Source organism: Oncorhynchus nerka, linkage group LG16 (genome assembly GCF_034236695.1).
Source record: "Oncorhynchus nerka isolate Pitt River linkage group LG16, Oner_Uvic_2.0, whole genome shotgun sequence".
NCBI classification, from domain to species: Eukaryota; Metazoa; Chordata; class Actinopteri; order Salmoniformes; family Salmonidae; genus Oncorhynchus; species Oncorhynchus nerka.
This window is the reverse complement of record NC_088411.1, coordinates 20,103,420-20,130,469: the sequence shown is the minus strand read 5'-3', so window position 1 is coordinate 20,130,469 and position 27,050 is coordinate 20,103,420. Positions and strand designations below refer to the sequence as shown.

At 44.2% G+C, this 27,050-nt stretch overlaps 1 protein-coding gene across 5 annotated transcripts in view; it reads right to left on the bottom strand.

Moving 5' to 3' along the window:
- snx29 (sorting nexin 29) overlaps positions 1-27,050 on the bottom strand; it is a 114,471-nt gene that overhangs the window by 9,979 nt on the left and 77,442 nt on the right. For all 5 annotated transcript variants that reach the window (XR_003865787.2, XR_003865788.2, XM_029685030.2 and 2 more), the window contains 4 exons: positions 22,037-22,153; positions 21,114-21,169; positions 18,246-18,327; positions 3,422-3,562 (listed from right to left, as the gene is read on the bottom strand). Coding sequence is in view for 3 of the 5 variants with exons in the window: in XM_029685030.2 (XP_029540890.1) it covers positions 3,422-3,562; positions 18,246-18,327; positions 21,114-21,169; positions 22,037-22,153 (396 nt within the window). In the remaining 2 variants the exon portion in view is untranslated. The remainder of the gene's footprint in view (positions 1-3,421; positions 3,563-18,245; positions 18,328-21,113; positions 21,170-22,036; positions 22,154-27,050) is intronic.

Here is a 27,050-nt window from a genome sequence, read left to right as displayed (position 1 = left end):
GCTGTTTCAAGGCAAACCTGCTACAGCCTACTGACGGACGGACGGACGCACACATGCGTATGACAGTAGCGTAGAGACACAGATAGTTTGTTCTTAGTTTGCCACCGTCTCTAATCTGTCTGTTCCAGATGACTCATTTTAGTATAGTACATCTCACTATACGACAGGGACTCACATACACTCCCCAAACATAGACATCAACACAGAGATGACACTATGGAGGTGTATGTTTATATGTACACATATAAAGACATGAACTATTCTTATCCCACCAGCGTTCACCTGTCTGCTACTATATATGAGGCATGTTACTGTGATTTAACTCACCATAAGGCAGGGACACACTCGGGTAGACATGGATATCAACACAACACTGAAGGCACAGACACAGGGAGATATTGCTATAGATAGGATCGCCACTGGCTACACCTGTGCGCTATGAGGCATGTTACATCAATTTACAATGCAACTCAGACAGATACACACGTGTGTGTACAGACATTGAGAGGATGGCGACACAAGTGAACCACACAGTCAAAGTGAGACAGAGGACAAATCTCAAGATCAGAGGGAACAGTATGACCAACTCAGTATCACAGATTATTGTAAAATAGACACAAATATCTCATTGGAAATTTGTGACAGGCTCACGATTTTTGTATACAGTGAATTTCAATCACAGATTAAGACAGTAGGTTTCGTAAAACAGAAACGATAGGAGGGAGGTTGGTAGGGGAGGATAGGTGGGCATATAACAAGAACGTCTAGCAACCCAAAAGCACGGCCATGCCCATTCAGAGCGGTGATACAGACGTGAGTAGTCCTGACAGAGGAAGGAAGCAAAGCGACGAGAGCTCAAAGTAGGCCAACACAGCTCCAGCAAAGGATCATGGGTAGGGCATGAACAGATTTGTGAGGTTCAAAGGAGTTGTTTGCAATGGAACTCAAATGCAAAGCTTGTGACGGGTTTAGCGAATAGAAACGTATTGTCCGTAGGGGTACAACAATCAAGCCATGACACAAACACGCCATTTTTAGCTTGGAAGATACATAATATAAACAAAGAGATGCCAACTATAAAGATAGTTAACCTTGTTTTGTAAACTAATGTCACAAACAGGAAGTGTAGACTAAAATACAAAAACATCAGCGAGATACTGTAGAACAGAAATCAGGCCGCCACATTGACTTATGATTATGGCACGCAAAGAAACTCCTCAAAGACCGCTCCTATGAAAACGTTTATACACACAAACTGCCGTGCAACTGATGCATAAAAGATCACAAGTAACTCAGGAATGTTCATGCAAGGCCTCCACAATGTCTCTTTGCCATCATTAAAGACATTAGACATGCATATTGAATGTTACATGTGAAGACCACATTACAAGATTCATAAATGATTCCACGTTTACTGGTTAATTATTCACTTAGCTCTCCTGTTCTGTCGCTCAAGGTGAAACGCCAGCCCTGACTTTAACAGCCCTCCAAGTACGGCGATATTACAGATCAGAACGATCTTGTTATCAGAAAGATCAAATATTGTTTATAAAATGATGAGAGTAGGACAGTACACAGTTCCGTAGTCTCTAACAGCGCTCTGATTTGGTGGAACCCCCTAACACTGCCTCTACAAAGCAGCCCAGCAGGGGAGGAAGAGGAAAGCAGCAATTGAAAATTGACTGATTTGATCCAAATGAAAGGAACATGGGTAGGAAAGACGCAGAGAGAGACAGAGAACTAGAGAGACAGGAAAAACCTCCATCAAAGCAATACGAATTCTCTGTGAATCTGAGATGAGAAACCCTGACAGTTGAACTCTGGGAAGCGGGTGCAGAGCAGAGCAGACAGACAGTCGCAGCCTTTGATGTCATCATTCTTCCTTCCGCAGGCATGGCAATGGTGTCCATCAGGACGGATGTGACAGGTGCACTCGGGAACATTTAGCGTGTTTTGCCAGCCGAGCCCTTGACAAATCAGCTGTTTTGGGGCTGTCAGTAGCAGGTGTGTGTGTGTGTGTGTGTGTGTGTGTGTATGTGTGTGTGTTTGTGATGCTATGTCAATGCAGTTAGGAGATTCTCAGCGACAGCAGGAGGCCGAGTACTGCTCAGATAACGTTGCCGTGGTAATACATTGAGCTGTGATTCTTACATACACTGGTAGTTATGGTGCTTGACATCACAAAACTGAGATGTATTCAAATGTCATCACACAACACTACCTGTATTCCATTCTGTACACCCGATCCTGCAAGCTAACGCAGATACATCCTATGGGTATTGTGGCTATTAGAATTAGCTCCCTTCATATACGGTCCCATGCTGTAGCCAACTGACAAGATTAGCTATACATCTATAAGATTAGCTATACATCCATAAGATTAGCTATACATCTCTCCAACATGTAATCCCCAGCGTCTACCTTTAGAATATATACAGTGGAGATATTCCAGATTTCCGAGCTGCAACGATGCTGTGTTGAATGAAGAGAGAGCAAACTGAACATATTGTACGTCCCCAGTGAGTGAAATAAAGAGAACAGTTTATCTGTTTGACTACAGTGCTGTTAAACAACACATCTCCATAACAGCATCTCTGTCAGAGGAGATCAGATAGACAGAGGGGGAGGCTTTTTGCCAGAGCTTCACCTGAGGGAGAAGAACTAAGCCTTGTCTGTACAAAGTGTTCCTTCTGAGAGGATAGAGGGAGGGAAGGAGAGAGAATCAGAGGAAACAATGATGAGATTAAAAGTGACATGACAGCCCATACCCCAGGTAAGCAGGTTCACTGATTACACACACAGACACACACAAATGCTTACGCACAGCTACCCATGTACACACACACACACACACACACACACACACACACACACACACACACACACACACACACACACACCTACCCATATGCGCACACACACACACACACACACACTCAATTACCAACGCAATCCTGTCTCTATATGAACCCTCTGTCCCTACGTCTTTACTGTCAGCTCCAAACACCCTCTCACACTATCTAGTTTTAAACTAGGCCCCCAGGCCTAGTGCACTCCTTTGTGTTTCCATGTCAAAGTTACTCTACAACTTCTGTAACAAAAGCACTCACAGCCCCCTCAACTCTACTCAGAGACTTAAACAGACTCCTTCCCTCTGGAGCTGAGAGGAGAGGGAGGAAGGAGAGAGCAGTGGAGAGATGAAGACCGAGAGAGGGAGGTAATGTTGCCCCGGGGCTACTGTAACTAACATCCAAGCCTGTCAATTCAAATGATGGACAAGTGACCACAATATATGACTTAACAATGCATTTACATTCAATACATTTGACGACAGGTCATTTAAAACAACATTGAAGGAGGGTGACCAACAGTAAAAAGCGGATTACATCAAAAAGGCAAGGATTTCCCCGACCGTACGTACCTTGTTCCCTATGGCTTTCTTGGGTGGGAAGTTGAAGGTGCCGACTTGCGGGAATTGTGAGCGTAAGTGGTTGTGGAGCGTCCGGAATTCCGTGTAACGTCTGTAGACATTCCACTCGTTGTCTAGGATACGGATGTACACCTACGGAACAGGTAAGACACAAACAACAACAACACAAATAACGACACAATCAGGATACCTGTGGTACAAATCCTGCTCTTACAAAACCGCTCACAGTCTACAGAGGAGGAAATTAGCCAACCATAATGTCTCAATAAGGCTATCTATTCTCAATATGGCAGTAAAACATAGTAGGCCACTCTCTGCCTGTGCACTGCTATTTTCATGCATCATTAAAGGAGAGCGTTGGATTCCTTTGTTCAGCTGCTGATGGTCTGTGGCAGGCAGACACTGGGGATTGTGAAGGGAGGATAAGAGGGGCAATTACAACTCGAGGAGGGAGAGCGAGAGATGTTATTTTCAAATGGAGGAAAGGAAAGACGAGGATAGAACAGAGATGCCATTTTCACGCGTCATAGTCTCTCCCTCAAGCCTAGCTGGAGAACAGTGTCACAACGGTGGAGCAACGTAGCGCTAGAATTAACAGACTTCCCATCCCAAAGCTACAGAGGCACAGGCTGGTCTTGTCTATTGGGGTTCAATTGTCCTATCTGAGGTGACAAGCAATCACTTTATCACCTCTGTACTTCCTCGTACAGTACAGTACTTTCTGTGAACTTTTTGAAAACCTTTCTCCGGAAAGTATGGAGAAGGTGAGGGACATGCTGTAGAGCAGAGAGAAATTAAGAGAAAACAACAAAGGCAGCATTTTAAACAGCCTGAAGCTTAGATGAACCTGTTGTTTGTTCGTAATTGTAGTTTTCAAGTGTGTGTGTGTGTGTGTGTGTGTGTGTGTGTGTGTGTGTGTGTGTGTGTGCGTGTGTATGTGTGTTCGTGTCTGTGATCAAAGCGTTAGGATGAAACGGGGCAAATGGGTGGACACTGAGGCCCTGGGGAGGGCCAACATTAAAGTCCTCACACCGCACAATAAGACCAGTACTCTTGGAAAACTGCCCCCTGGCACACTCACACACAGTAGTCGTGTGTGCGCACACACACAACACACAAACACAATGTATTCTCTCTCACTCATACACACATGCACATGCAAAGTGGAGCGGGTCGAGAGTTTCAAGTTCTTGGTGTCCACATCACCAACAAACTATCATGTTCCAAACATACAAAGACAGTTGTGAAGAGGGCACGACAACACCTTTTCCCCTCAGGAGACTGAAAAGATTTGGCATTGGCCCCCACATCCTCAAAAGGTTCTACAGGTGCACCATCGAGAGCATCCTGACCGGTTGCATCACCGCCTGGTATGGCAACTGCTCTGCATCCGACAGTAAGGCGCTACAGAGGGTAGTGTGTACGGCCCAGTACATCACTGGGGCCAAGTTTCCTGCCATCCAGGACCTATATAATAGGCGGTGTCAGAGGAAAGCCCATAACATTGTCAAAGACTCAAGTCACCCAAGTTATAGACTGTTTCCTCTGCTACCGCACAGCAAGCAGGTACCGGAGCGCCAAGTCTAGGACCAAAAGGCTCCTCAACAGCTTCTACCCCCAAGCCATTAGACTGCTGAACAATTCATAAAAATCGCCACCAGACAATTGACATTGACACGTGACCCCCCTCTTGTACACTGCTGCTCCTCGCTGTTTTTTTATTATCTATGCATAGCCACTTCGCCCCCACTTACATGTACAGATTACCTCAACTAGCCTGTACCCCTGCACACTGACTCAGTACCGGTGCCCCCTGTATATAACCTCGTTATTCTTGTTGTGTTACTTTTTATTTTAGTCTACTTGGTAAATATTTTCTCCTTCTTGAAACGTACTGTTGGTTAAGGGCTTGTAAGTAAGTATTTCACTGTAAAGTCTACACTTGTTGTATTCAGCGCATGTGGCAAATAAAATGTGATTTGATTGGCATTCATACATGCACAGGATCACTGTATACACACACACACACACACACACACACACACACACACACACACACACACACACAAAGACATGTGCAATCACACATTTACAGACACACTATACACACACAGACATCCAGTTGGGCTTGCTCATTACCATACGCATTTAAGGCAACATCACCCACAGAGCAGCTATTGTTTCCTCCTCAGTAATAGCAAATGAATTATTTCATAATCTTTCACAAAATATGTGCGAAAATCCAACACTCACGTTCTGCATTAAAAAAAAAACATCTCTTTGTATTCAATAGAAAGATCATCAAATGTGACACATCCGTGGCCTAGGCTCAGCTAGCTCTGGGTCAGGTCCAAACTATTCTATTCTGATTATGTTATATTTGAACTAGTCAGAGTTTTTTGTACAGCGAAAGTAACAAGCTTACAATTCACAAAATACATGGTCATGAATGAATTTCAAACTGTTATAAAATTGTGTACAAATTATGGTGACATGTTTTTTGTTGTTGTATATATGGAGAGTAAAAATAAATTTAAACAGTGTTTCTGAAACTTTCTAGAATATTGTTGACTAATCTTTCACTCAAAATAAATCCAATTGTCTTCAAGGGTTGCAGCCCCCAGTACAGAGCCCCTGGTACAGAGCCCCCGGTACAGAGCCCCTGGTACAGAGCCCCTGGTACAGAGCCCCTGGTACAGAGCCCCTGGTACAGAGCCCCTGATACAGAGAAGAGAAGCATTAAAACAACATAAATGTAGGGGGTCAAATCAAATTCAAAGCTTTACCCTTCAACACGAACAAGATAGATAACTGCAAGTTAGCACTATTTTACTTGTGTTCTCACCATCTCTTTGATATAGCCCGAACAGGCAGTTCATGTATTATTGTAGACTAACAAGGCTATTGAAAGGAGCAGCGAGTGATTCATCAACAGCCAGATAGCATTTCCTCTCCCAGTCTGTCATTTACAACAACAACAGTGGCATTTACAACTGCTCATTATTGCACTGCCTGACAGAGACAGATCAGTTCATCAAAGGGAGGGAGGCAAAGACAGACAGACAGACAGACAGACAGACAGACAGACAGACAGACAGACAGACAGACAGACAGACAGACAGACAGATCAGTTCATCAAAGGGAGGGAGGCAAAGACAGACAGACAGACAGACAGACAGACAGACAGACAGACAGACAGACAGACAGACAGACAGAGACAGATCAGTTCATCAAAGGGAGGGAGGCAAAGACAGACAGACAGACAGACAGACAGAGACAGACAGACAGACAGACAGACAGACAGACAGACAGACAGACAGACAGACAGACAGACAGACAGACAGACAGACAGAGACAGATCAGTTCATCAAAGGGAGGGAGGCAAAGACAGACAGACAGACAGACAGACAGAGACAGATCAGTTCATCAAAGGGAGGGAGGCAAAGACAGACAGACAGACAGACAGACAGACAGATAGACAGACAGAGACAGATCAGTTCATCAAAGGGAGGGAGGCAAAGACAGACAGACAGACAGAGACAGATCAGTTCATCAAAGGGAGGGAGGCAAAGACAGACAGACAGACAGACAGACAGACAGACAGACAGACAGACAGACAGACAGACAGACAGACAGACAGACAGAGACAGATCAGTTCATCAAAGGGAGGGAGGCAAAGACAGACAGACAGACAGACAGACAGACAGACAGACAGACAGACAGACAGACAGACAGACAGACAGACAGAGACAGATCAGTTCATTGAAAGGAGCGCAGGCAGGCAGGCAGGCAGGCAGACGTTTTAGAGGGGATCCGAGGTGCTTAGCTCACTTAAGCAGACACCCATGATGAGATGATTCTGGGCAATCTGAAAGTTAGCACTTTTCATTCAATAGTGTAAATGGTTTGCAAAATCTTTAGAGACATGCCCAAAAAACCTCTCTGAACAACATGTAGATGAACAACATGCACAGTATGACTCAAGATTTTATCAGCCACAGTGTTAGAAGCACACCCTTTACTCTTGTAGCCTGGTCCCATCTGTGTAATGTGTAATATATTCTTCAGCCAGCTCATCTATTGTTTATATATCTATTGGATTATCTAGTACATTTGCTACATCATGTCCGTTTGTACTTTTGTCTAGCCACCCAGTTCCCTCTCTCTCTCGCTCTGAAGTACGTAACTATGAGATACGGTCTGGTCTGATAGCATAGCCGACACTCTTCTGACAGGCAGGATAATTGTAGGTTACCAGCTGTGGTAAAAGCACTGGGCTCACCTCTTCCATCTTCTGAGGAAACCACTAAGAGCCCTCTTGCTCACCTCCGAGTGGGAAAACACTGCAACTACCGTACAGACCGCACAAAATGGCAGACAAAGGATCAGGACTCCCGCTCACCTTATAATGGGAAAACACCGCAACTACCGTACAGACGGCACAAAATGGCAGACAAAGGATCAGGACTCCCGCTCACCTCATAATGGGAAAACATTGCAACTACTGTACAGACGGCACAAAATGGCAGACAAAGGATCAGGACTCCCGCTCACCTTATAATGGGAAAACACAGCAACTACTGTACAGACGGCACAAAATGGCAGACAAAGGATCAGGACTCCCGCTCACCTCACAATGGGAAAACATTGCAACTACTGTACAGACGGCACAAAATGGCAGACAAAGGATCAGGACTCCCGCTCACCTCATAATGGGAAAACACCGCAACTACCGTACAGACGGCACAAAATGGCAGACAAAGGATCAGGACTCCCGCTCAACTCATAATGGGAAAACACCGCAACTACCGTACAGACGGCACAAAATGGCAGACAAAGGATCAGGACTCCCGCTCACCTCATAATGGGAAAACATTGCAACTACTGTACAGACCGCACAAAATGGCAGACAAAGGATCAGGACTCCCGCTCACCTCATAATGGGAAAACATTGCAACTACTGTACAGACCGCACAAAATGGCAGACAAAGGATCAGGACTCCCGCTCACCTCATAATGGGAAAACATTGCAACTACTGTACAGACCGCACAAAATGGCAGACAAAGGGTCAGGACTCCCGCTCACCTCATAATGGGAAAACACTGCAACTACCGTACAGACCGCACAAAATGGCAGACAAAGGATCAGGACTCCCGCTCACCTCATAATGGGAAAACACCGCAACTACCGTACAGACCGCACAAAATGGCAGACAAAGGATCAGGACTCCCGCTCACCTCATAATGGGAAAACACCGCAACTACCGTACAGACCGCACAAAATGGCAGACAAAGGATCAGGACTCCCAGCTCACCTCATAATGGGAAAACACCGCAACTACCGTACAGACCGCACAAAATGGCAGACAAAGGATCAGGACTCCCGCTCACCTCATAATGGGAAAACACCGCAACTACCGTACAGACCACACAAAATGGCAGACAAAGGATCAGGACTCCCGCTCACCTCATAATGGGAAAACACCGCAACTACCGTACAGACGGCACAAAATGGCAGACAAAGGATCAGGACGCCCAGGCAGTGGGGATGTTAGTTTCACCATAATGAGTTAAATTAGAAGCACTATTAGGTGGACCGATGTTGTACGGTTTGTACGGTTTGTGTGCTCATCTCTAACAATAGCATTGAAACCATAGAAATAAATGATATTTGGAACATTCTGTTCTCCAGCTAAGCCACTTTGAAAGAAGGCTGTATTATAAGTTATATTGTTCATATGATCTTGTCCTTGATTTAAAGAACATTCAGCTATATTCATCACCTGCCTCAAACTTCTAGGTGCCAGACTTTTCCTGGTCAGGTCACCTACAGTAGTTGGCCCGTAGTAACAGTGGCCTGTTATACTTGAGCCTCAGCCATGAAAGTAAACATGAAGTTACAACAAAGCCCAGAGAGAAGGATAATATGGAGATATGAAATATGAATGTGAAAAACAACCTTGATCATTAATCTAGACTAATGCAAAGTTATTTCGATTTTTGCACTGACTATGTAGAGGACTCCACACAATCACTCACACAGACTCACACAGACTCCAACACACACACTTACTTTGCTAACACACATTCCTACTGACTCTACACACGCACACTACACACTTAATTTTATTTCACCTTTATTTAACTAGGCAAGTCAATTAAGAACAAAATCCTATTACAATGGCATCCTACCAAGAAGAGGCAAAAAGCCTCCTGCTGGGACGGGAGCTGGGTTTAAAAGGGGAAAAAAGTAGGACAAAACACATTATGACAAGAGACACCATAACACCACATAAAGAGAGACCTAAGACAACAACACAGCATGGCAGCAACACATGACAACAACACAGTAGCAACACAACATGGTAGCAGCACAAACATGGTACAAACATTATTGGGCACAGACAACGGCACAAATGGCAAGAAGGTAGAGACAACAATACATCACACAAAGCAGCCACAACCGTCAGCAAGAGTGTCCATGATGGAGTCTTTAAATGAAGACATGGAGATGAAACTGTCCAGCTCAACAACAACAAAAAATTGCGTATCGTTCCAGTCGCTAGCTGCAGCGAACTGAAAAGACCTTTAACAGAACGTGACTGGCAGAACGGGTGTTGTACGTGAAGGATGAGGGCTGCAGTAGATATCTCAGATAGGGGGGAGGGGGGAGTGAGACCTAAGAGGGTTTTATAAATAAGCATCAACCAGTGGGTCTAGCGTCGAGTAAACTAGCATGGGTAGGATGGTCCTGGGGTGAAAGAGGAGCGATTATGATAAAGGAAACCAAGTCTAGATTTAACCTTAGATATGTGCTGAGAGAAGGACAGTGTACCATCTAGCCATCGTCCCAAGTACTTGTATGAGGTGACTACCTCAAGCTATAAACCCTCAGAGGTAGGGGGGGGGCATTCTTCTTACCGAACTACATGTCCTTTAATTTAGAGGTATTCAGAACAAGGTTAAGGGAAGAGAAAGCTTGTTGGACACTAAGAAAGCTTTGTTGTAGAGCATTTAGCACAAAATCCGGGGAGGGGCCAGACTGTATCATCTGCATATAAATGGATGAGAGAGCTTCCTACTGCCTGAGCTGTGTTGTTGATGTAAATTGAGAAGAGCGTGAGGCCTAGGCTCAAGCCGTGGGGTACTCCCTGGGTGACAGGCTGTGGCTGAGACAGCAGATGTTCTGACTTTATACACTGCAATCTTTGAGGTAGTTAGCAAACCAGGTCAAAGACCCATCAGATACACCAATTCTCCTTAGACGAACCACATGAATGGAATGGTTTACCGTATAAAAAGCTTAGGCCAAGTCAATAAAAATAGCAGCACAACATTGCTTAGAATCAAGGGCAGTGATGACATTATTTAGGACATTTAAGGTCGCAGTGACATAACCTGAGCGGAAACCAGCCAGTCAGTTGATTATTGACATGTTTTTCCAACACTTTTGATAAACAGGGCAAAATGGAAATCGGCCTGAAACAGTTAGGATCAGCTTGATCTCTCCCTTTAAATAACGGACGCACAATCATCATGTGCGCCACGCATCACGCTGCTGCTACTCTGTTTATCATACATCCTGATGCCAAGTCACCTTACCCCTCTAACCCCACCACACATTTTAAATATGGTACTATGTTCTATTTCTCCTATGTTTCTGTTCTACTTTACTTTATTTTATAGTATAATATGTTTACTACTGATATTTATTACTGCATTGTTGGGAAAGAGCTGGCCAGAAAGGCATTTCACTGTACTTGTGCAAATGACAATAAAAGGTGATTTTGAAGCACCACAGTTTGTTCAGGGCTGTGTGAGACAGCGATATAGTGAAGCAGAGTACATGCAGCGGAACAGTAGTGCTTATGTCATCCCTCCCTCGTTCCCTCTCTCCTACCCTCCATCTCTCGCTCTTTATTTCTCTGTCCACTCTGGGACACAACATTTGCCAAATTAGGCAGAAAATATAATCCATTTGGAGGACTGCAGAAAAGGAGGAGGACGCGGAGTGATAAGAGCGTATAAGGAGAGAAATTTTCCATTAAAAATATTCAGCAGAAGATTTATCGGCTGTACACTCTCTCTGTGTGTGTGTGTGTGTGTGTGTGTTGGAGGGAGGAAGCGATACCCTTCCCATTGTCATTGAATCTGTTTAAGTAAAATAGCCTCTTGCCATGAACTAGTATCCTTACCACAATCATCATAAAAACAGAGGTGACTAATAATACCAGCAATTAGAGGTCGACCGATTAATTGGAATGGCCGATTTAATTAGGGCCGATTTCAAGTTTTCATAACAATCGGAAATCGGTAATTTTGGACGCCGATTTTGCAGATTTTATTTATTTTTATTTATTTAATCTTTATTTAAGTAGGCAAGTCAGTTAAGAACACATTCTTATTTTCAATGACGGCCTAGGAACGATGGGTTAACTGCCTGTTCAGGGGAAAAATGACAGATGTTTACCTTGTCAGCTCAGGGATTCAATCTGGCAGACTTACGGTTAACTAGTCCACCTGCCTCACGAGGAGCCGGCCTGTTACGCGAATGCAGTAAGAAGCCAAGGTAAGTTGCTAGCTAGCATTAAACTTAATCAATCATAATCACTAGTTATAACTACACATGGTTGATGATATTACTAGTTTATCTAGCGTGTCCTGCGTTGCATATAATCGATGCGGTGCGCATTCGCAAAAAAGGACTGTCGTTGCTCCAACGTGTACCAAACCATAAACATCAATGCCTTTTTAAAAATCAATACGCAGATGTATATATTTTTAAACATGCATTATTAGCTAAAATAAATCCAGGTTAGCAGGCAATATTAACCAGGTGAAATTGTGTCACTTCTCTTGCGTTCATTGCACGCAGAGTCAGGGTATATGCAACAGTTTGGGCCGCCTGGCTCATTGCGAACTAATTTGCCAGAATTTTACATAATTATGACATAACATTGAATGTTGTGCAATGTAACAGCAATATTTAGACTTATGGATGCCACCCGTTAGATAAAATACGGAACGGTTCCGTATTTCACTGAAAGAATAAAGTCTTGTTTTCGAGATGATAGTTTCCGGATTCGACCATATTAATGACCTCGCATTTCTGTGTGTTATTATGTTATAATTAAGTCTATGATTTGATAGAGCAGTCTGACTGAGCGATGGTAGGCACCAGCAGGCTCGTAAGCATTCATTAAAACAGCACTTTAGTGCGTTTTGCCAGCAGCTCTGCTGTTTATGACTTCAAGCCTATCAACTCCTGAGAGGCTCATGTAACCGATGTGAAATGGCTAGCTAGTTAGCAGGGTGCGCGCTAATAACATTTCAAACGTCACTCGCTCTGAGACTTGGAGTAGTTGTTCCCCTTGCTCTGCATGGGTAACGCTGCTTCAAGGGTGGCTATTGTCGATGTGTTCCTGGTTCGAGCCCAGGCGAGGAGAGGGACGGAAACTATACTGTTACACTGGCAATACTAAAGTGCCCATAAGAACATCCAATAGTCAAAGGTATATGAAATACAAATGGTATAGAGAGCCCTATAATAACTACAACCTAAAGCTTCTTACCTGGGAATATTGAAGACTCATGTTAAAAGGAACCACCAGCTTTCATCATAGCTTTCTCATGTTCTGAGCAAGGAACTTAAACTGTAGCTTTCTTACATGGCACATATTGCACTTTTTCTTTCTTCTCCAACACTTTGTTTTTGCATTATTTAAACCAAATTGAACATGTTTCATTATTTATTTGAGACTAAATTGATTTTATTGATGTATTATGTTAAGTTAGAATAAGTGTTCATTCAGTATTGTTGTAATTGTCATTATCACGAATACATTTTAAAAATCAGCATCGGCTTTTTTGTCCTCCAATAATCGATATCGGCATTTAAAAATCATAATCGGTCAGCCTCTACTAGCAATAGACATTTTTTAAATGTGATCATAGTATCATCTCACATCATTCTCAAACCATAATCTATCTAGTCATCCTGCTGAATGAGTTTGCAAAATGACCCACTAGTTTGTGATTCGTTAATATACATACTATTCAAACATAAAATCACTGTGAGGCCTGCTGTAACATCATGAGTGACAAAGCAGTTAGCTAACCAGGGCACACACACCGTCATTAGTGCACGCTCTAACCTCTGGCTCTCTGGAGTGGATAAATATTTCACCTTCATGCGTACAACACATAAATGTAGTTGACACATAACTCTAAATTACATCCTTGGTACATGTACAATACTCTGACCTACGAGCCAGACTTGACCTTAACGAGATCGAACATGCATACACAAATCCTGCTTTACACAACTGATGGGAGAGAAGGTTGTGTGCACGCACGGACGGACGGACAGATAGATATTTTGTTACTTTATTTTTGCAAGATTAGATGTACAACTCAAATACTTTGACATATGATGTGAGTAGATTAGTATGGATTACTTTTGTCACATCATTTGTAGACATCAATATTCACTAGCCAGATTCAGTTCTCAGTCATATACCCTTAAAAGTTGAGGGCAGCAAGGGTCTTCAAGGGTATCAAATTATACCCTTGAAGTTTGAGTTCTGGAACATTAACAGAGTTACAGAACACTGAGAACTACATCACCCATGTATTAATACTCCAGGTAGACCGATAAAATGTGAGATGTTTATCTGTGCACTGAAGTCCATCTCACCCCGCCACACACTCCTGCTCTCCCCAGGAAGCGAAGGTTTGTTTATGATTGGGCTGTGAACTTCTAAAACACTAGGAAGGTCACTTGTAAAAGCCACTCCTACAATGTACCTCACATTTCTCCTTTCCATCCAGAGAAGAGGATTTGGAGGTCGCTAAATGAACAGTGATGTTGTTGACTAATGATTGGAGAACAACATGTTGTTGTTTATTATCAGTGGTACAGATTAAGTACTTGAATATGTTTACCTCTGGAAGAACCTGAGGTAAATCTACCATAATGGTAAACAGTTTTATGATTACAGCACATAGTTTGTTCAAGAGCAGCAGGAGAAAGCTAGGATCACCTTGACTTGACTATGCATCCTCATCACATGCAGCCTACAATCATCCAAGCTCATTTCCGAGCTACCAAGCTAATTTCTGCATAACCTCAGCCATTCTCCATTCAAACTGTACAACCTTCTCGTCGTCATAACCTTCATAGATGGATTACAGCGTTTTGTTACAAGCTCTGATAAAACAAGGAGCTATGTGATGATAGACAGATAGATGAATGCTGTCACTGGATGAACACTGTCACTCTTGTGCCAGGGACAACTTTGCATTCAAACGCCAGTGAAAATACTGATACTCACTCACTTTTGTCTTACTCTCTCTCTTTCTCTCCCACCCTCTCTCTCTCTCTTTCTTCCATCTTATCCTCTCCCCCACCCTCTCTCTCTCCTGAATGAATAAGTCACAAGTCGGGTTCGTAGCATTGCTCTAATGAGTATGGCAGGAAGTGGCAAAGCGAGGCAATGAGAAAACGGATAAACGAGAGAGAAAGAGAGAGAATTAGATGGGAGACGTGGAGGAGGTTAGAGACACAGCCCCATAGTGTTTCCAGGAACTATAGTAAATTAATGGCTTGAGTTGACTCGGACTCTGAGGTACGGCATTGGAGATTCCACTACTAGCCCCTCACAAGACAAAGATCAAACAGCCTAGCAAGGCTCTGCAATCTAGAGCCGCTGCAATTATGATTTAAATTACCAAGAGAGAAAGTTGGGCAATTTCCTGTCACCTTCCAGCCTTAACATCATCTTCTCTGAATTGCCGTTATTATCTTTGTATATCGGAGTTATTTGATGGTTATTTCCTTCCAAATATATTTGCAGATCGTACAACGTGTTCTCAGTTCTCTGACTGGCCTAACATGCTCTTCTGAAGATGGAAATCTAACTAAAGCGATCTTTGTCTTTTACAGTGGAGATCCAATTTATGACGAATCGATGCAACTAAAAACAACGATCATCATAGTAATCAACATCCACCACAAACAACTACCACCAGGTCGATAATCAAGGGCCTCCATTACCATAACCATCATCTTTACAGTCTTCATCATCATCTCAATTAGGAATCAGATTAATAATGGGCTCTGGTCTACTTATGGATATGATATCCCTCATTTGCATAGGCAAAGAAGCCAATGAGATGCAGTCTCAGGCTTTGGCAAAAGAAACACGCACATACACAAAGAGTTTGCAGACTGAACTACGTAAACTGTCCACCACTCCATTGTATGAATCCTCTCAGCGCGTTGTGAAGTCAACTGCATGCAATATAGAGATTATCATCATTAGCACTTTTCCCACAGTGCACCTCTGGGGAATGGGACCTATGGGATCTATGTGATGGGAACAGCACACGTTGGAAGCATGTCAACGAGGACGACTCAATTATTCATTGTTATAACTGATTTCTATTTCAAGTATGTGCATGTTCAAGGGCTTGGCTCCAACAGGAAGCCAAAGGTAGCTTATATAATGCCTATTGAATGCTCGATTAGTGTGTCTGTGACTCGCTTTCAAATCACCCTCACACACACTCAGCTTTCCTCTGAGAAACTACAGTAGTCTCAGGTATCCCGGAATATTTGGAATTGAAAATGAGAGAGCGAGCGAGAGAGAGAGAGAGAAAAGCAGTTATCAAATCTCATTAGTGTTGTAAAAATATGGGAAAGTTTGCAGCAGGCCTGACTTTGTGTGGAAGCGATTGGCTCAGTTTCCTTTTACTGATCAAAGGGAATCACTCATTTAAAAAAACAGTACATTCTGTGTGCCGGGGCTCATCTTGAGTACAGGGCTTCACTTGGCATCAGCACACAAGAGGTCAAATAAATCTGTGTACAGTGTGTGTGCTCAACTAAGCAAAGAGTTTTCCCATGAATCATAACATTGCTTTTACTTTCCTTTAAGCAATTAGTCTACTCTAGAAGATATATATATTTATTTTAGCTACGCTGGGAATGTAAGTGGATTTGATATGTCGGTTCTGTCAAGAGACGTTTGGAGGGAAGGAATGTTATCACCACAACATGCCAAAGTGCATCCGTCATCTCCACCTGGCAAATGAAGGGCTCTTCAGTCCTGTTATTATTTTACTTGTTACTCTGAGGGAGAAGAGAAAAGCCATTTTTCTTATTTTTTCCATGACACTCATTTCTATAATAACTCCCTGTTGGTATCGTATGAGAATGCAACAATAATTTCCAACTGCCGTTATAGTCTCATGAAAGGAGGGGGGAGAGAGTAGGGGAGAGACGGAGAGCTCATCTGGGAGAACAAAACAGGAGTGATAATAGTGAGAACCGTCACAACCTCCCTCTCTCTATGGGCATCGCAGGCCTTGTTCTGTCTACATTGAGTCATTTTAAACAGAGAAGAAAAGTGGCTTTTGAGAAAGGCAAAGACAGAATGGAGAACAAGCAATTTGCCTGCTCAATAAATGCCCTGTAATCTAGTGGCAGAGAAGAATGCCACGCTTCTCTGGCTCCCATTTCTCTCACACTTTTCTCTCTCTATTTATCTTCTCTCCCCTCTCCATCATTTTCAGTTCAGCAGGAGTGAAACGGAGCTGTGTGATTCTGATGTTGTGTTCTGCTGGGTGGTGCTGGTTTTTAGGCCATGCTGTTATTGGAACAGTACAGGAACAGGATGTTTGGAATGAATGGCTGAGGGTTGCTGTCACCTGGTTGGCTGGTTAGAAATGGGAACATTAATTTTTTTTTTTTTACACATTCTAGAACTCAATTTCTATAATACCAGTAGTCTCTCTTTCAAATGCTATTTAAGAACAGGTGTATGCACCTTCTGTATGAGAAATACCTATTCTCATATATCCCGCATACAGCTCCAATGTTTTGGCATGAGTGACCCATCACGTCTGTTTTTAAGCCTTGGAGAGGAAGATACAAAGTACCTTTCACACACAGCCAACAATGGCAAACCGTTCTCATCTATCTAGTCTATTAAGAACAATAGTAATGTTTCCGTAGGGATCTAGAAGACAAATAGACCCCTGAGAACACACCACAAAGGCACAAAAGCCTATACAGGATACAGCCATTGTCTGAGGCTAGACTAAGCAATAGTTTCAAAGTGCTAGTAAAAACAGGTGTCATTAAATCAATGAAAAATATTTACGTAACCATTTAACTAGAATATAGAAGTTCAATGCTAAATCCGTCAACTGAACTTCCCAGCAAAACCTTGAATGACCTCTGATTCCTTTCTGTACCAATCGGATCATTGATGTCTTATCAGCCATAACCTTTTACTTTCCAATACCAGCCTCCTGTCACTACTTATCAGGGTTAACATCTGGAGGCACTGCCCAGGCCTCTACTATTCTGTCCAGGGGTGCGTGTTATGTCTTCACACCACACTGCAGTGGCAGAGATACAAGAGCAGACTTGTACATAGTTCAGTCCGGGAGCCAGCCAATCACGCTCGACTATCTCTCTGCTGAGGTTGTGTCACCTGTCGTGTCCCATCATTTCTGGTTTCACCTCGCTACACTGTGGCTCCTCATCCTGACAGAGGAGAGTGGAACCGAGCAGGGCAGTGACACATACCCCCTCAAGGGAGAACAGGAAGGAAGGCGACACAGTGAGAGACCTGAGGTTTCACGCCTAGTCAACGTGCTAGGTACAATAAAAAGCAGTTATCGAGGCCAGGGCATATGCTGGGTGTTAGTCTTTACTAGTTACTCCATTCAACAAACAAACACAAAAATGGGATACCAGAAAATGAGGATGTCTTGACCTGTTTATTGGACTAGGATCTGGTGTTACCTGGTATACATGGTAGGCGTTAGAAGCGCGTCCTTGCAGAAACACAGAGGGAATCCAGACATTGATGAGAGCACGGTGAGCCCTGCGGGAGAGGAATACACAGTAAGGGTTATAGATACTGTAGTATTCATTGCAGGAAAGCTGTCATTCATAAAATATACTACGACATTAAAGAGAGGGTCTTCAATAGATTCAAGAATTCACTACTACTACGCTTATATGAAGATCACGTTGTCAGGAAACAGAAATCAGAACCACTACGATATTTGCCAGGCTACCCATCCATACCACTCCGGCCAAACACCACGGCCACTAGCGTTTCTTCTCCACGATGAATTCATGGGGAAATCGACAGAGCAGCGGAATTCAATTCAGGATGAGTCGTCAGGCAAAGAGAGTATTAAACCATGAAAAAATGGCTACCTACATAAAAACTCCAGGAGGAGACCTTTCATTAGGGAAATGGAAAGAACCCAAAGGGAGATAAAATGTGAACCTGTATGTGGTTTGACCTCTGCTCCTCACTACCTCCCACCAGAGGATATTACTACCATCTTGCTGGAACACAGTGTTTCAGACACCCAGGGTGTGTTCAAAATCGCACACTATCCCTATATAGTACCCTACTTTTGACCAGAGCCCTATGGGTACTGGTTGAAGGTGGTGGACTATATAGGCAATAGGCTGCCATTCAGGCACCCAGTAATAGTCAGGTGTTACAGCCCTCTAGTCCTCTACCCCTGTTCTCTGTGTTTAATAAGAGACATAACTGATTTAAACAGCACAGTGACACAGCCTCCCTCCCTCCTCCCTCACAAAGGTTGCAGTGTTCTCTTTTCACCGGCGCTAACGAGGACATGAGGAAACTGGTCAAGTGGGTGACCACCTTGGTTCAACTCTGTTTTAAACCACTCCTCTCCTAATGAGACGACAGGGGTCATCCCTGGACCAGAAGAGCTAGTGTCAACAGGCTTTCTTTACAAATAGCCATTTAAAAATATATATTTTTTAAACATTTCTACATTTTAGTCATTAGCGGATGCTCTTATCCAGAGCGCCTTAGAGTTTGTGCATTCCATCTTAAGATAGCTCGGTGAGACAGCCACATGTCACAGTTGCACATTTTAACTACTGTTTACCTCAATAAAGTAGTTATCATAAAGTACTAGCCAGGTTCTATTAGCAGTTAGGACAACACCTGTATATACACTGCATGTACAAAACACTAGGAACACCTTCTGTACCCCCTTTTGCCCTCAGAACAGCCTCAATTCTTGGAGGAATGGACTCTACAAGGTGTCGAAAGCGTTCCACAGGGATACTGGCCCATGTTGACTCCAATGCATCCCACGGTCATGTCAAGTTGGCTGGATGTCCTTTGGGTGGTGGACATTCAAATTAAATCAAGCTTTAATTATACAGCACATTTCAGACATGCAATGTTCTTCACAGGAAAATAACTAATAAAAACAATGAAAATAAAAGCTGAACTATTTACAAGAAACATAAGACAAAAAAACAAAATAACGGAAAAAAAGTGAACGACTAAAAAGCAAAGCTAAAAAGATGCACACAGGAACCTGTTGAGTGTGGAAAACCCAGCAGCGTTGCAGTTCTTGACACTCAAACCGGTACACCTGGCACCTAATACCCATTTCAAAAGCACTTAAATCTTTTGTTTTGCCCATTCACCCTCTGAATGGCACACACACAATCCATGTCTCAATGCTTAAAAATCAGTCTTCAACATGTCTCCTCCCCTTCATCTACACTGATTGAAATGGATTTAACAAGTGACATCAATAAGGGATCATAGCTTCCACCTGGATTCACCTGGTCAGTCTATATCAGGGAAAATATTTTGTACACTCAGTGTACACAGTAATGTATGTTTACAATATACCGAGTATATAGCTTACCATGAAAATGGTTTAGTGTCTTATGACTGGGGATCTACAGGGCTGGGCTTGTCCTCCCCTGATTTTAAAGACTGTCATTCTCACTCGAACTGAAATATTACATTTACATAAGTATTCAGACCCTTTACTCAGTACTTTGTTTAAGCACTTTTGGCAGTGATTACAGCCTAGAGTCTTCTTGGGTATGACGCTACAAGCTTGGCACACCAGTATTTGGGGAGTTTCTCCCATTCTTCTCTGCAGATTCTCTCCAGAGGAGGTCTCTCCAGAGATGTTTGAAAGGATTCAAGTCTGGGCTCTGGCTGGGACACTCAAGGACATTCAGAGATTTGTCCCGAAGCCACTCCTGCGTTGTCTTGGCTGTGTGCTTAGGGTCATTGTCCTGTTTGAAGGTGAACCTTCGCCCCAGTCTGAGGTCCTGAGCGTTCTGGAGCAGGTTTTCATCAAGAATCTCTCTGTACTTTTCTCTGTTCCTTATTGCCTCGATCCTGACTAGTCTCCCAGTCCCTGCTGCTGAAATACATCCCCACAGCATGATGCTGCCACCACCATGCTTCACCGTAGGGATGGTGCCAGATTTCCTCCAGACATGACGCTTGGCATTCAGGCCAAAGAGTTCCATCTTAGTTTCATCAGACTTGTTTCTCATGGTCTGAGAGTCTTTAGGTGCCTTTTGGCAAACTCCAAGCGGGCTGTCATGTGCATTTTACTGAGGAGTGGTTTCTGTCTGGCCACTCGTCCTTCTGTAAGGTTCTCGCACCTCCAGAGAGGAACTCTAGAGCGCTGTCAGAGTGCCCATCATGTCCTTGGTCACCTCTCTGAATAAGGCTCTCCGATTGGGGTCTGAATACTTTCCGAAAGCACTGTTTATAGTAGAGATAGACAGACACTGCTCATGTGATAAGATATATACTGTATATGTAGATATGGGGAGATAAAAGGTGCTTACGTCTCAAAATCTGATAGGCTGGGGTCGTCAGAAGTCTGGCTCAGGTCACCAGGAACCTTTATTCAAAAGTAAGGAGAGGAAGATGGAGCGAGAGAGAGAGAGAGCAAGAGAGAGAGCAAAATGTCACTGTTTATACAAAATGTCACTGCGTTACTATGTCAGCTACCTTTCATCCATTTCTACTTTACACAACCCTCTGTGTCTGAGCAGCAGGGTTGGGTAGATCCTGAGGGAGAGGGCGTCTTTCTGTGTGACCAGTGGAGCAGAGCACTGTGACATTACTGTACCATCACCACCACTCTCATATCAACGTCCTGTACACACTAAAAAAAACAATTGGAACTCATAGTGTAGTGCGTGACACCATAGGTCCTCTTGTTGTTGTTAATCCCTGGATAGGAGGGAGCGGCAGAGATGGACACTATTACCCAGCGTGGCTGTAAGGGATCCATTCCTATAATCTGTCTTCTCCTCAAATCCCCCCACAGCCCAGGGACACATGTAGGGGTAATTCTTTGTGTGTGTGTGTGTGGCGGGGGCTGTGTTTATGTGTGTGTGTGTGTGTTTCAACAGCCTTTTGTCTTTCATTTTCAATGTGTGGACTGTCTATTAATAGAACAAAATGGTCTGGTGTAGAGAGGATGAAGTAGGGCTCTCACACCCCAGAGACAGGACCACAGGGCTGGGATAGAGGGGGCCACATCTCCTCTACTCCCCTCCTGCTCCAGCCCCAGGGACCAGAGAACCACACATACAGCTTGCCTGGTCAGCCAGCCAGTGTGCGGCCAAAGCTGGGCCAGCAAATGATGGCTGGAGCTCTGGGATAAGAGGTAGCCTGGGGTAGTTGATTTGTTACCGAGTGGCCGGCAATCTCCCATGGGTGTGTGTATGCAGGCAATGTGTCTGTGTAGAGGGTAACTCACTGGTCCTCTGAGATCAATGAGTTCCTGTTTCATTTGGTTGATGAGGTGGTCCTTGGCCATCAGAGAACGGTACAGACGCTCATTGAACTCTATCAGCTCGCCATGCATTTCAGCCACCTGGTATAAACACACAAACACAAATACACACAGGGTTAGTTACAGTTTTGAACACACACATGATCCTTGCAGCTGTATATGAACTGAAACAACAGACTCCAAGAACAAGTCAACAATGATACACAGTGGAACCGTCAGATTGACAGTTTGGCCAATCAGCTAATAGGATGTGCACACACACACAGGGTGGTTGAGTCCAGGCTGCTCACGACATCAGCTGTCAGTGTCCATAACAGACCTGGACAGGTTGATAGGTTTCTGCCACCAGCATGTCACAAACAGAGACAGCCAGATAGCTGTGACATGCATTCATTTGTCTGGGGACATCAGGTGTCAGGGTAGATTGAGGACAGGGACGTCTGGGTATGACCGGTGAATGATGTCATTTTTGACATGTCTGTAGCCGTCACTGACCCTAATACACAGAGTATACCAACTCTAACACACTGGGTTACAATAAGACATCATAGAGTCTCATTTGAAAGTGAGACAGAATGTTTTAGCCTGGTTGTTGGTTTTTTGAAAACTACCAAGGAATTCACTTCAGTACCAGGCTAGTTTAAGAATGGTTATTTTAAGAAAGCTCTTTGTCTGTTATTATGAGGGAGATATATAATTATAGTAGTTAAAAAGCAAGGAATAATGAAGACAATTATTATCTTATAGCACAAAGTTGAAAAAGAACCTCAACATGGCATCTGGGAGAGGTGAGGAAACAAAGCTTTCCTTTGTTATAGTTTTCCAGCTTGGCTATAATTATCTCAATAGTTAGCTAACATTTGAACATTCATCAAGGTTTCTAGGTCACTATTAATAAATACAGTTGTTTTTAACTTTCAAGATTTCAGATGAATGAATTCAAACACAGTGACCTCAGGATCAGGTAGAGAGATTTGGACATTAAAATGCAGAACTTGACATCTTTGAAGGCAGCCCCATCAAAACACTCCTGCTTCCACTGCTTCTGCTTTGAAATGCACTCAACATTCAATCTCAGGAGTTAACCTGCAGCTTCCTTGAAGTTGTCTAACTCTACAGAGACTGGGAGAGACAACGGGCGTGTTGAACGATGTGAACACACCCACCCTACCACACAAACACAGGTACGCACACACACACACACAGGTACGAACACACGAACACGGACATACAAACACAGACGCGTGTGCATGTGCACCCTCACACGTGCCCGCACGACTCAGCTGGCATTTGGAGTACCAACAGCACTAGTGAGGCCCAACAGTGCCGCATCACCTTTGACAGCCTCCCTGTGGGGAACTGTCACGGTCGTGACGATAGACGGACCAAGGCGCAGCGTGTGTAGAGTTACACATCTTTATTATGGTGAAAATGTCAAACAAAAACAATAAACCAACAACGAAAACGTGACACCAGTGGTGGTGCTACACACACACACACACACACACACACACACACACACACACACACACACACACACACACACACACACACACACACACACACACACACACACACACACACACACACAAAACAATATCCCACAGAGCAGGTGGGAGAAAGGGCTTCCTAAATATGATCCCCAATTAGAGACAACGATTACCAGCTGCCTCTAATAGGGAACCATACAACCCAGCCACATAGAAAATCAATGACTAGAACACCCCCTAGTCACACTCTGACCTAAACACCATAGAGAACCGAGGGCTCTCTATGGTCAGGGCGTGACAGGAACACTAAACAGCACAACAGAAAGGTTCCTAGCTACCAAGTCGGAACAACAGAACTCACTGACGGAACATCGGATCATTCTGGAAAACTCAATCCATTCATCACCTCTATTTATTTATGCCGTAACTTTCAAATAGGACATTAAAAAAAGAAATTAATTTGAAGCGTGAAGGAACCCAATTAATTCTCAGTGAGAGGGAGCTAATCAGTTTGTTATTCTGCGGCCGCGCCTGCTGATTTGCATATGTCATTTCAGTCAGTCACAGCCACTTGCGAACGCTCCCAATTCAGTTAAACAGGCCAGGAGTGCACATGCGGTTTCAACCTCATTTACTCACCATGCAGCGCTGGTCGGGAAGACAAGACCAAGTCACCACATTCATTCATTCAATGTTTAACTGGGTTTCAATTTAGAAAAGTTGTCCATTTTCTATTTCAGCTTTTCCATTAAAACTTTCTGAAAGAGCAAAGCATTTTATTGATAGCAGTTAGTTTAGGTTTATGGTAAGTTATTCAGGACCTACAAACTAACTTAACAGTAAAATCAGTTGTCAGCCTCTATTTGTGGGCCATATGACAGTTCTATATGGCCCTGTTGTGATGCAGGTGATCCTGGCAGTTCTCTCCCTCCATCCCCCTTTCTCCCATACCCACCCTCCCTCCCCCTCTCTCTCCCTTCCTCCCCTCCCTCTCTCCCTTCCTCCCCTCCCTCTCTCTCCCTTCCTCCCCTTTCTCTCCCTTCCTCCCCTCCCTCTCTCCCTTCCTCCCCTCCCTCTCTCCCTCTCTTCCCTCCCTTCCTCCCCTCCCTCCCTCTCTCTCTCCCTCCATCCCTCTCCCTTCCTCCCCTCCCTTCATCCCTTCCCTCTCTCTCCCTTCCTCCCCTCCCTCTCTCTCGCTTCCTCCCCTCCCTCTCTCTCCTTTCCCTCCCTCCCTACCTCCCTCCCTCCCTCTCTCCCTTCCTCCCCTCCCCCTCTCTCTCTCTCTCTCTCCCTAAGCTGACAGTAGTGTGAGGTGAGCAGCAGTTAGTGTGAGGCGAGCAGAGTTGCTGTGCTGAGCTGGGAACCTGTACAGAGAAGTCCCAGCCTAAGCAGAAACGGCCACCATAGCTGACCTGCTATCTAACACAAGTAATTGGATGTGAAACGAGTCTGAAGAGAGAGAACAGAGAGAAGTGGAAAGAGGAGACGACAGGCTTAGCTTTCCCTCAGAGCGGTAGCATGAGAGAGGGGGATGAATGTGAAAGCAAGGGAGGAATGGAGGAAAGAGAGGGGGGAGATTGGTGTCAGTGTCTGGGTGCACACTGTCGTTCTCTCACTGACTCACTTTACCCAGCAGTCTCCACAAACAGGAAGTGACATGAGCAGGGAGACGGGTGGTGGGGAAGGAGGAGGGGCGGGTAGAGGACTAAGCTGTCCACTCAGATTGGCACGCATGCAAGGACACACACAGGCACGCGCACGCACATGCACACCCACACACAAATTGTCAATTTGTTGAGCATTATTTAGTCCATCCATCTCTTCCATTTTTAAGATCAATATAGGAATGGCTACAGTGGAACATGTTTCCAGGCGTAGGCTGCTATTATTGTGAGTCTTTTCTAAATTGAACAGAAACAAAGCCTGTTAGTAATTGCTGTGGTGTTTCTGCTGTTGGATAATTAATGAGAGAACAGATCAAAAGGAAGATCCAGAGATCCCACAGGAGAGTCCCCGACCCATATCTCACTGTTATATATACACACAGGAGAGTCCCCGACCCATATCTCACTGTTATATACACACACACACACAGGAGAGTCCCCGACCCATATCTCACTGTTATATACACACACAGGAGAGTCCCCGACCCATATCTCACTGTTATATACACACACAGGAGAGTCCCCGACCCATATCTCACTGTTATATATACACACACACACACAGGAGAGTCCCCGACCCATATCTCACTGTTATATACACACACACACACACAGGAGAGTCCCCGACCCATATCTCACTGTTATATACACACACAGGAGAGTCCCCGACCCATATCTCACTGTTATATACACACACAGGAGAGTCCCCGACCCATATCTCACTGTTATATATACACACACACACACAGGAGAGTCCCCGACCCATATCTCACTGTTATATACACACACACACACACACAGGAGAGTCCCCGACCCATATCTCACTGTTATATACACACACAGGAGAGTCCCCGACCCATATCTCACTGTTATATACACACACACACACACACACACACACAGGAGAGTCCCCGACCCATATCTCACTGTTATATACACACACACACACACACACACACACACACACACACACACACACACACACACACACACACACACACAGGAGAGTCCCCGACCCATATCTCACTGTTATATATACACACACACACACACACACACACACACACACACAGGAGAGTCCCCAACCCATATCTCACTGTTATATATACACACACACAGGAGAGTCCCCGACCCATATCTCACTGTTATATACACACACACACACACAGGAGAGTCCCCGACCCATATCTCACTGTTATATACACACACACACACACACACACACACACAGGAGAGTCCCCGACCCATATCTCACTGTTATATACACACACACACACACACACAGGAGAGTCCCCAACCCATATCTCACTGTTATATACACACACACACACACACAGGAGAGTCCCCGACCCATATCTCACTGTTATATACACACACACACACACAGGAGAGTCCCCGACCCATATCTCACTGTTATATACACACACACACACACAGGAGAGTCCCCGACCCATATCTCACTGTTATATACACACACACACACAGGAGAGTCCCCGACCCATATCTCACTGTTATATACACACACACACACACACACACACACAGGAGAGTCCCCGACCCATATCTCACTGTTATATATACACACACACACACACCTCACTGTAGAACACACACACACACCTCACTGTAGAACACACACACACCTCACTGTAGAACACACACACACACACACCTCACTGTAGAACACACACACACCTCACTGTAGAACACACACACACACACACCTCACTGTAGAACACACACACACCTCACTGTAGAACACACACACACGCACGCACACACACACACACACACCTCACTGTAGAACACACACACACCTCACTG